This window comes from Coregonus lavaretus (genome assembly GCF_964263955.1).
Source record: "Coregonus lavaretus genome assembly, chromosome: 33".
In the NCBI taxonomy this organism is placed as follows: domain Eukaryota; kingdom Metazoa; phylum Chordata; class Actinopteri; order Salmoniformes; family Salmonidae; genus Coregonus; species Coregonus lavaretus.
Genome location: NC_140020.1, coordinates 32,993,016 through 33,005,144, shown reverse-complemented (window position 1 = coordinate 33,005,144; position 12,129 = coordinate 32,993,016). Strand labels below are relative to the sequence as shown.

Genomic DNA, 12,129 nt, shown 5'->3' with positions numbered 1-12,129 from the left:
TCCTTTGTTTCCTGCCCTTCTGCACACTTCTCACACCTTGGAATCTCCCTTCTACACACTGCTGCCACATGCCCATAAGTTTGACACCTGTAACATCTTAAGGTATTCGGCACATATGCTCGCACTGGATAACTTATATATCCTAACCTCACTTTCTCAGGCAAAGACTCACCTTCAAAACTCAAAAGAACAGACAATGACTCTTCTGTTTCCCCACTCTCGCCACCCTCCTGAGTGGCGCAGTGGTCTAAGGCATTGCATCGCAGTGCTAACTGTGCCACTAGAGATCCTGGTTCGAATCCAGGCTCTGTCGCAGCCGGCCGCGACCGGGAGACTCATGGGCGGCGCACAATTGGCCCAGCGTTGTCCAGGGTAGGGGAGGGAATGGCCGGCAGGGATGTAGCTCAGTTGATAGAGCATGGCGTTTGCAACGCCAGGGTTGTGGGTTCGTTTCCCACGGGGGGCCAGTATAAAAAAAAAATATATATATATATATGTATTCACTAACTGTAAGTCGCTCTGGATAAGAGCGTCTGCTAAATGACTAAAATGTAAAATGTCGCACCAAACGACGAGCATCACACACACCGGGAATCATCTCCTTCAGTTGGTCAACTTTTACATTCACTGCTACCCCAGTAATCACTCCTCTTAATGGCGCCCTTTTCTTAAGAGCGAAACAATTCACAGTTCTTTCCCCCATTTGTTTAACTCTGAGCGCCTTCTCCCTCTGCCCAACAGAAACACAAACAATTATCACTAGATCACTTCTGGTTACCCTCACCGATTCCACTTTACCCAACGCTCTTCTTTAACAAACCTTCTCCCTTTTCCCCGCCATTTTTAACTGACTCAAACTCACAATCTTCCTCCATCTCTCTCTTAGACCTCCTCTGCCTCTCTTTTTCCCTCCATTCCTCCTCATTCATCCAAGTATACGTCTCCTTATGATAATACTGCATTTCTCCAAACCTATATCTGTTTCTTGCCTTCTCTAAGGACTCAATTTTCCCTCTCCTTTCCCTTCCGGCGTCTATTCTATCCTCGGCCTTGACCTCTTCATTGCTCTCCTCTTCTGATCCGCTGTCCTCCTCTCCTGAATCACCATCGTCTTCCGATCCCTCATCCGAGCTGTTATCCTCACTATCATCAGGACTTACTCCCTTTCCAACTGCTCGTCTTTTCGCTGAAGACGCCATGCCATCGAACCTGCACAGTTTCCCGCCTCCTGCCCCTCTGCTCGGTTTCCTTAACTATAATAAGGATAAAGAAAAACAATTTTACCTCTTCAATATAATTGTGCTAATGGTAAATATCATATTAATAAATGTAAATACACTCTTCCATGTTTTCTATAAGGAGTTCGAGCAGTACCCACACTAGTCTCTTCTAGCTCTGATGTTTATGTAGGCCTTCTGTCAGTCTGTCTCTGAGCCTAGCCAACATCTCCATCTAGTGGTCACAGTCTCTACCTGCACTCGAAGAACACATCCCACATGATGCAGTAGTTCAGAGACATTCGGATGCCTGATGTGAAGGTCTGGTCTCGAAGGACCCCTTCTAAGGTAATCTTCATGGGGGGGCAGGTCTCTGTTAGGGGTGGGTGTTGATTAGGGATTGGGGAAATGTTCAGCAACCATGTTAAGAATACTTATTCAGCTTGTACATTTTAGTCATTTAGCAGATGCTCTTATCAAGAGCAACTTACAGGAGCAATTAGGGTTAAGTGCTATGGTATATGAAGAAGTATGACGTTGCTAATGTTTAAAGTAGAGGGAGCCATTTTGTAGTGACACCCCTGTTCGTTGGAGACAGGTGATTGGACAGTAGAGGGAGCCACCCATATTTTTGCATACCTTATAAGTATAGGCTAAAAACAAAGGACGTTAGAACAGACATATTATTTTTGGACACTGTTCTCCAGACACTGCAGGCGTCTGTAAACTTATGCTGAAATCTTGTGATATAAATAAAACTTATAATCAAAGTACAGCCTAAGCGGACTCTTTGTTTCACAGCAATAATTACCAGCATTGACTCGACACTACAATGCCTTGCTCAAGGGCACACTGACAGATTTTTCACCTAGTCGGCTTGGGGATTTGAACTAGTGACCTTTCGGATACTGGCCCAACGCTCTTAACCGCTAGGCTACAGTATGTACATTCATTATGCAGATGTTTAGTGGATACTTTATTAATCGTTCAGCTATAATTAAATAAGAATGCATTCCAAATGGCTCCCTATTTAGTGCACTACTTTTGACCAGGACCCATGTGTTCTTTTTTCTGTTCACATGATATATGTAACGAAATAATTGATGATGTTTCTCTGTCCGCTGATGTATATAATAAATATATATAATGTACAGTGAGGGAAAAAAGTATTTGATCCCCTGCTGATTTTGTACGTTTGCCCACTGACAAAGAAATGATCAGTCTATAATTTTAATGGTAGGTTTATTTGAACAGTGAGAGACAGAATAACAACAACAAAAATCCAGAAAAACAAATGTCAAAAATGTTATAATGTGATTTGCATTTTAATGAGGGAAATAAGTATTTGACCCCCTCTCAATCAGAAAGATTTCTGGCTCGCAGGTGTCTTTTATACAGGTAACGAGCTGAGATTAGGAGCTAATCTCAGTTTGTTACCTGTATAAAAGACACCCTTCCACAGAAGCAATCAATCAATCAGATTCCAAACTCTCCACCATGGCCAAGACCAAAGAGCTCTCCAAGGATGTCAGCGACAAGATTGTAGACCTACACAAGGCTGGAATCGGCTACAAGACCATCGGCAAGCAGCTTGGTGAGAAGGTGACAACAGTTGGTGCGATTATTCGCAAATGGAAGAAACACAAAATAACTGTCAATCTCCCTCCGCCTGGGGCTCCATGCAAGATCTCACCTCGTGGAATTGCAATGATCATGAGAACGGTGAGGAATCAGCCCAGAACTACACGGGAGGATCTTGTCAATGATCTCAAGGCAGCTGGGACCATAGTCACCCAGAAAACAATTGGTAACACACTACGCCGTGAAGGACTGAAATCCTGCAGCGCCCGCAAGGTCCCCCTGCTCAAGAAAGCACATATACATGCCCGTCTGAAGTTTGCCAATGAACATCTGAATGATTCAGAGGAGAACTGGGTGAAAGTGTTGTCGTCAGATGAGACCAAAATGGAGCTCTTGGACACGAATTATCTGTTTAGTGTGTTAACACACTATTGGTAGTTTGTTGTAACCAAGTATTGGTGCTAAACTGTGTGTTATTGGATGCTAGCATGCTAGTTAGCTATGGCGTCATAGTTAGCTAGCTGAATAAAGTAAGTTGAGTCTATTCCTTGAAACATTGAACCGCTGTAGTTCACAACAATTCTAATTTCTAAAGTGGAAGTTGGGAGAGTTTTTATTCGGGTGGTTCAGTGAAACAATTATAGTTTCTGAGGTGGAAGTTTTGGTGAGGGAGGCCCTACTCTCTCCTTTCCCAGATGTTTAGTTCATTTCATTCCGATCTCCTCTGCATTATTGTAGCCATTTGCTACAGCCTGTCAACTATGCCTCTGCCTATCCCTGTTCTCTCCTCTCCGCACAGGCTACACAAATGCCTCACACCGCGTGGCTGCTGCCTCTCTAACCTGGTGGTCCCTGCACGCACCCCACACCTGCCGTTCTGCTGCCAACAAGGCTGACTTCATCCCAGCCTATGCTAACCTCCAGTCCCTCGACTTCCTGGCGCTGACGGAAACATGGATTACCACTGAAAACACTGCTACTCCTACTGCTCTCTCCTCGTCTGACCATGTGTTCTCGCATACCCCGAGAGCATCTGGTCAGAGGGGTGGTGGCACAGGAATCCTCATCTCTCCCAAGTGGACATTCTCAATTTTTCCCCTAACCCATCTGTCTATCTCCTCATTTGAATTCCATGCTGTCACCGTCACTAGCCCATTTAAGCTTAATATCCTTGTCATCTATCGCCCTCCAGGTTCCCTTGGAGAGTTCATCAATGAGCTTGACGCCTTGATAAGCTCCTTTCCTGAGGATGGCTCACCCCTCACAGTTTTGGGGGATTTCAACCTCCCTACGTCTACATTTGACTCATTTCTCTCTGCCTCCTTCTTTCCACTCCTCTCCTCTTTTGACCTCACCCTCTCACCGTCCCCCGCTACTCACAAGGCAGGCAATACGCTTGACCTCATCTTTACTAGATGCTGCTCTTCTACTAATCTCACTGCAACTCCCCTCCATGTCTCCGACCAATACTTTGTATCCTTTTCTCTCTCGCTGTCCTCCAACACTACTCACTCTGCCCCTACACAGATGGTAATGCGCCGCCGCAACCTTCGCTCTCTCTCTCCCACTACTCTCTCCTCTTCCATCCTATCATCTCTTCCCTCTGCTCAATCCTTCTCCCTCCAATCTCCTGATTCTGCCTCCTCAACCCTCCTCTCCTCCCTTTCTGCATCCTTTGACTCTCTGTGTCCCCTATCCTCCCGGCCGGCTCGGTCCTCCCCTCCAGCTCCGTGGCTTGATGACTCATTGCGAGCTCACTGGCATCTTTTCACTCCCTCCTCTCTACATTTTCTTCATCTGTTTCTGCTGCTAAGACCACTTTCTACCACTCTAAATTCCAAGCATCTGCCTCTAACCCTAGGAAGCTCTTTGCCACATTCTCCTCCCTGCTGAATCTTTTCAACCACTTTGAAAAGAAGGTTGACGACATCCGATCCTCGTTTGTTAAGTCTAATGACACTGCTGGTCCTGCTCACACTGCCCTACCCTATGCTTTGACTTCTTTCTCCCCTCTCTCTCCAGATAAAATCCTGCGACTTGTGACTGCAGGCCGCCCAACAACCTGCCCGCTTGACCCCATCCCCTCCTCTCTTCTCCAGACCATCTCCGGTGACCTTCTCCCCTACCTCACCTCGCTGATCAACTCATCCTTGACCGCTGGCTATGTCCCTTCCGTCTTCAAGAGAGCGAGAGTTGCACCCCTTCTCAAAAAACCAACACTCGATCCCACTGATGTCAACAACTACAGACCAGTATCCCTTCTTTCTTTTCTTTCCAAAACTATTGAGCGTGCCGTCTTTAGCCAACTCTCTTGCTATCTCTCTCAGAATGACCTTCTTGATCCAAACCAGTCAGGTTTCAGGACTGGTCATTCAACTGAGACTGCTCTTCTCTGTGTCACGGAGGCTCTCCGCACTGCTAAAGCTAACTCTCTCTCCTCTGCTCTTGTCCTTCTAGACCTGTCTGCTGCCTTTGATACTGTGAACCATCAGATCCTCCTCTCCACCCTCTCCGAGCTGGGCATCTCCGGCGCGGCTCACTCCTGGATTGCGTCCTACCTGACCGGTCGCTCCTACCAAGTGGCGTGGCGAGAAGCTGTCTCCGCACCACGTGCTCTCACCACTGGTGTCCCCCAGGGCTCAGTTCTAGGCCCTCTCCTATTCTCCCTATACACCAAGTCACTTGGCTCTGTCATATCCTCACATGGCCTCTCCTATCATTGCTACGCTGACGATACACAACTAATCTTCTCCTTTCCCCCTTCTGATAACCAGGTGGCGAATCGCATCTCTGCATGTCTGGCAGACATATCAGTATGGATGACGGATCACCACCTCAAGCTGAACCCTGGCAAGATGGAGCTGCTCTTCCTCCCGGGGAAGGACTGCCCGTTCCATGATCTCGCCATCACGGTTGACAACTCCGTTGTGTCCTCCTCCCAGAGTGCGAAGAGCCTTGGCGTGACCCTGGACAACACCCTGTCGTTCTCCGCTAACATCAAGGCGGTGACCCGATCCTGCAGGTTCATGCTCTACAACATTCGGAGAGTACGACCCTGCCTTACACAGGAAGCGGCACAGGTCCTAATCCAGGCACTTGTCATCTCCCGTCTGGATTACTGCAACTCGCTGTTGGCTGGGCTCCCTGCCTGTGCCATTAAACCCCTACAACTCATCCAGAATGCCGCAGCCCGTCTGGTGTTCAACCTTCCCAAGTTCTCTCACGTCACCCCGCTCCTCCGCACACTCCACTGGCTTCCAGTTGAAGCTCGCATCTGTTACAAGACCATGGTGCTTGCCTATGGAGCTGTGAGGGGATCGGCACCTCTGTACCTTCAGGCTCTGATCAGTCCCTACACCCAAACGAGGGCATTGCGTTCATCCACCTCTGGCCTGCTGGCTCCCCTTCCTCTGCGGAAGCATAGTTCCCGCTCAGCCCAGTCAAAACTGTTCGCTGCTCTGGCACCCCAATGGTGGAACAAGCTCCCTCACGACGCCAGGACAGCGGAGTCACTCACCACCTTCCGGAGACATTTGAAACCCCACCTCTTTAAGGAATACCTGAGATAGGATAAAGTAATCATTCTACCCCCCCCCCCCCCCCCCAAAAAAAAAAAAAAAAAAAAAAAAAAACATATTGTAAAGTGGTTTTCCCACTGGCTATAGGGTGAATACACCAATTTGTAAGTCGCTCTGGATAAGAGCGTCTGCTAAATGACGTAAATGTAAATGTAAATGTAACTCAACTCGCCGTGTTTGGAGGAGGAGGAATGCTGCCTATGACCCCAAGAACACCATCCCCACCGTCAAAGGGACGATGGACGGGGCCATGTACCGTCAAATCTTGGGTGAGAACCTCCTTCCCTCAGCCAGGGTATTGAAAATGGGTTGTGGATGGGTATTCCAGCATGACAATGACCCAAAACACACGGCCAAGGCAACAAAGGAGTGGCTCAAGAAGAAGCACATTAAGGTCCTGGAGTGGCCTAGCCAGTCTCCAGACCTTAATCCCATAGAAAATCTGTGGAGAGAGCTGAAGGTTTGCGTTGCCAAACGTCAGCCTCGAAACCTTAATGACTTGGAGAAGATCTGCAAAGAGGAGTGGGACAAAATCCCTCCTGAGATGTGTGCAAGCCTGGTGGCCAACTACAAGAAACGTCTGACCTCTGTGATTGCCAACAAGGGTTTTGCCACCAAGTACTAAGTCATGTTTTGCAGAGGGGTCAAATACTTATTTCCCACATTAAAATGCAAATCAATTTATAACATACTTTTTGTTGTTGTTATTCTGTCTCTCACTGTTCAAATAAACCTACCATTAAAATTATAGACTGATAATATCTTTGTCAGTGGGCAAACGTACAAAATCAGCAGAGGATCAAATACTTTTTTCCCTCACTGTAGATCATGCATTCAATTGTACTAGGTACTGATTTCCTGATTTTCTTTCTTGATCATGTGACTTATGTAATTATCCTTTAAATAGAAGCCAGGTGTGTTCCTATTACACTGATGATGGCGTGATTTCAGCCGAAACGTTTGTATTTTACCTTTTTTTTATGCACCTTTTTGCACTATGCACTCATTTGGCATCATGATGACCAAATAAAAAAAAATATTTTAGTATTTATGCCTTTTGCATTTCTCCTATTTTTTGCCAATGTGTGGGTTTCCATCTTTCTAAGTATTTTTTCTAAGACTGCCTGAAATGTCAGCCTGTTTTGGTGGGAGGGAGCTCTGGCCTTCCATGGTGACATCACCATGCTGTAAATTAGTTAATAAACCAATAAGAAAGAGAGTTCCTAACCTCTGCCAATAACAGCTGATTTTCAGGTTTCCCCTTCCCACTCAAACCACTCTCAAACCGTCCTAGCAACATTCTTGCTTGAGAAATTGTTCTTTGCTATGAAGCTATTTTTGTAACTTTTTGACCATTTTAATTCAAAACAATCAGAGTATGGTACTTAATTGTTTCCCAGAAATGATTTGATATTGAGATAAAAACAGCTGCATTGGACCTTTAAACAAAGTCAGTGATGACTAGTCAATACAGCAATTTTTCTAGTGTGAACACACAACTTAAAGAACTTACCTTGACATCAAAGTGGAGTTTTCACCAAATCAATATGGGGACAACTATTGTTCTCTCTAGCCTGCCCCCCAGGGCCTAGTTTGGGATTGAATTGCAATTTAGTTTTATATCTTCATTTTAAAAAATCACATTTTCATGGCTTTAACGCTGTATAAACTCATCCTGTGTTGTCTCAACAATCTCACTCTTTACCTAGGGCCTATTACTCTGCCAGTCACACACACACAAAGCAACCTTTTAAATCCGGAGTCAGCATAAAAAGCATTATAACACCGGCCTCAATATTTTTTTAAATGCCACCTAAGCAGCTATGAAAGTATTTGCCTCAATTAAATATATCTCTCAATACTCCGATCCGAGGTCTCTCTCTCTCTCTCTCTCTCTCTCTCTCTCACACACACACACACACACACACACACACACACACACACACACACACACACACACACACACACACACACACACACACACACACGATGTAAGGCCCTGAGAGTATTTATATCAGGTCTAGCTTTATGCTGTATCATGGTACTGAATATTTAATGTCTGTCTTTAAACAGGTGTGAAACTAAGAGCTTGTCATTTGGGATGTGTGGTTGTTCGAACTGTGTATCAGGTTCGGATGGAGACATAGGCTTATAATGCATTTGAGAAAAAGATAAGTGGAGATGGGTAATAATAATGTGTGCTTGATTATGTTTTTAATTTTGTATTATATATTAATTCAGTACAGGGAGGTTTGTTCAAAAGCAGATTAAAGGCATGACAAGGTATAATTCTTAGCTTAAACAATCTGCTCTCTAAAATTCAAAGCTAGAGTTATTCAAAGTCATAGTCTATCTATACTCTAGTCTAGGTCTACTATCCAACAAGATTAATATATTTTGTTTTGGATACATATGTGCAACATGTGGATCAGGTAAAACAGGAATGTATTTCTTAACTACCCAGCTTTAGATCTTACATCTGCTCCCAGGAGTATTTGTCGCTCTCTTTCACTGGGATGACGAAGTATTTGACAGGCTGTTGTGCTCCTGTCTTGTCCTTGTAGTTCTCTCTGTGTTTCTGAGAGAGCTGCAAACCAATTGTGTTTATGATTAGGCCTATGTAAAATTAGGCATCAAATCGGTCTGTTGAATACATCTCAGAGAGAACTCCCGTCCCTGTCTCACCTGTCCGAAGCTCTTGAGCGTCTCCTGGCGGTCGAAGTCCACATTGAAGCGAGCCCAGTAGGGCATGTTGAGGGTCCGGTTGCAGCTCTGAGCCAGCTGGGCTGACATTAGAATCCCGCTGTTGGAGAAGATGGACGGGAACATCCCACTGTGGCTGTAGTGCCTACATACTCAACTGCGGACCGGATCCAGACCCAGAATGGACCTCAGGTCCCCCCCCCCCAGAAAAAATGTGACCTCTGGTATCATATAAACACACATAAGACATGGAAAAATGTATAGAATTGCAGGAAATTAGCTTTAAAAGAGCAAATAAAATATTTGCACCATGCATAATGTGTAGAATTGCTGGAAATTTGCTTTAAAACTGCACATTTTCTCTCTGCCAACAAGAGGGATGTGAACAGTTTGATGTCGCATGGGTTGCGAGTTAGGGGTTTGTTACTACGCCGATAAATTACATTATCCATCCGGACCTTTGCCACATAGGACATTTGTGTGACCGGACCTTCTCAAATAGTACTTGAGTACCCCTGCTGTAGTGAATCATGCTGCAGGCCATTGCCCCGCTGCTGAAGGCCTGAAAGTATTTCATGGTGGCATTCCAGCCTGGTCTCATAGACTAGACGTAACATAGTAAATTTAAATCCAGGACGCTCAAATTAGTATGATATGTTACATTTGTTATGGTTACATAAGACTGACGGTTATTTAAAGCATAAACAAAAGTAGGGTGGTTGGGCAGGGTGGATGGGTGGGCTTATATCCAAAGGTTACAATTTTGAATCTCATCACGGACAACCTTAGCATTTTAGCTAATTAGCAACTTTTCATCTACTTAGCATGTTAGCTAAGCCTAACCCTAACCTTAACCCTTTAACCTAACTCCTAAACTTAAACCTAACCTTAACCCTAACCCCTAGTCTAGCTAACATTAGCCAGCTAGCTAACGTTAGCCACTTAGCCACCAAGCTAGAATTCGTAACATATCATAAATTTAGCAAATTCGTAACGTATTGTACATTTTTGAAAATTCAGAACATATTGTACATTTTGAAAATTCGTAACATATAATACGAATTGTAATTCGTAAGATATCATACGAAATGGGTGATGGATATCCACAAATTAATACATACCATAGGTAGGTAACATATCGTACTAAATGTGTCTCTAATTTATGTACAGAATAATACAAATGCTCTGAGACATGGTTGGGCATTCCTGAAAGCGTCTAAGTATAAGTACTTAGTGCTTATAACATGGCCGCAGTACCTTAACAGATGTGAAAGAAAGTAAACAATATTTGAATAATATTTTATCCTTGCCTGCTTGTCTAGGCAACTCATTCAATATGGGCCATTTGGCAGGTGCCCGTTCTTGTGTGTGATAAGCATTCCATTACCTCTGAACGCCATGTTACTGGACCACTCAAGCAGCACGACAAGCAGCTGCCCAGCACCGGACCCAAACATGGACAGAGACCTACCTGACCCACACCTCTGCACCAACACCAGGCGACCAGAGGGCAACAAAAATAATAACAAATCATAGAATAGAATGGATAAAACTGCCATGCCTGCACTGATATTGTCTATGGTGGCCTAAAACAGAATATCACATAAAGACAATTAATAAGATTGAAATTACTATTGAATTAGATTTAGGAAAATACTATTTAGAAAATGTTGATTACTCTTGAAATCTAGGCTATATAGACATTGAAAATGGTCTGGAAAAATATGGAATTATGGTAGCCTAGGTGGAATTGTAAAAACTATTGGTCGCTAAATCCGGAGAAATTACGGACCATGTAAAAAACTGTTGAATTACTTGGAATCGCACAACATTCAGACATTCGTGTTACTTTCGACATGTGAGTCTTCTCCCTTCGGACGACGATAACACTCTGACCTGTGGGCGGGTGCAGTTTCCAGATGCGCATTTCCAAGCACTCTGATTGGTTGGGAATGCAGGGCTATGATGGGTGAGGGATAGTTTAGCAGCCAAACTAACAGGACTGAAAGGAAACTGAATGGACTGTGAGGGGAAGTTAGAGAGAGAGAGGAGAGGAGCAGGACGGCCTTTTTGTACAGCAATAGAATAGAATGACTTTATTTTTCCAGAAGGATCTTCAGTTGTGGCAAGTCGGGTAAGATAAAGATAGCCAACAGTAAACATTTATAACAGCAACATGCACACATGACAAATACAAATGCTTACAAAGTAGGCCTAACCTATGTAGCCTACAAGATAAATGTAGCTAAGTCACAAAAATCATTTTAATCTAGCATAAAATAAGCATAAATCAAACAAATCAATTTGCATTTAAAAGTAATAGGCCTAGCATATTGATGACGGTACAAAACTGTTCGTGGCTCTCTGGGTATTAAGAAGATGAAATAAAATAAAATTCCCAAACAGACTTTTAATATTGATACCCTCATCGGTTGGCCTGTATTTTGGTATTTTATTAGGATCTGTTGCGAAAGCCGCAGCTGTGGGGTCCACACAGAACATGAAACATGACATAATACAGAATATTAATAGACAAGAACAGCTCAATGACATGTAAAAACGGCACACATAGCCTACATATCAATACATACACACAAAATATGCTGTATTGTGAATTTCTTCTCAACAATGTTTTTTTTTTTTTTTAATCTGAGAATGCAACCCTCCCTGTCCAAGACACTTTCTCCCGCCCCTTCCCTCGGTATGACCGTCAGTCGAAGCGCAGACCCCTGTCTTCACCACATGCGCCAGTCAGGCACCGGGATGCGCGAGACCCAGCAGCCAGGAAGCATATAGCGCGGGATAACACGAAAGCTTATGAATAATTGAAAATCCTTCCTTTCTTTCTGTCAAAGGCGATAAAGCAGATGCTGCATGCGGAATGGAAGGAGATTTTGGTTCACCAAAGACGCAATGAGAGGGTCTAGGTTCAGAGATCATTGAACATTTGGTTCATACGCTTATCAGCAGAATATACGAGTTTTTAGCTCTGTGAAGGAAAATACTGTAGTTCATTTTCTCCTGAAGTGCTGTATTGTACCGAAGTTGAC

General features: G+C 44.2%; 1 protein-coding gene across 1 annotated transcript; it reads right to left on the bottom strand.

The window, feature by feature from the left end:
• Nucleotides 1-8,849: 8,849 nt before the first annotated feature.
• LOC311108332 (ciliary microtubule inner protein 2C-like) lies at nucleotides 8,850-9,205 on the bottom strand (the record flags this gene model as incomplete). Its single annotated transcript, XM_084150960.1, has 2 exons — nucleotides 8,850-8,963; nucleotides 9,062-9,205. The coding sequence occupies 2 exons, from the start codon at nucleotides 9,203-9,205 to the stop codon at nucleotides 8,850-8,852; spliced, it is 258 nt and encodes an 85-aa protein (XP_084007086.1).
• Nucleotides 9,206-12,129: the final 2,924 nt, after the last annotated feature.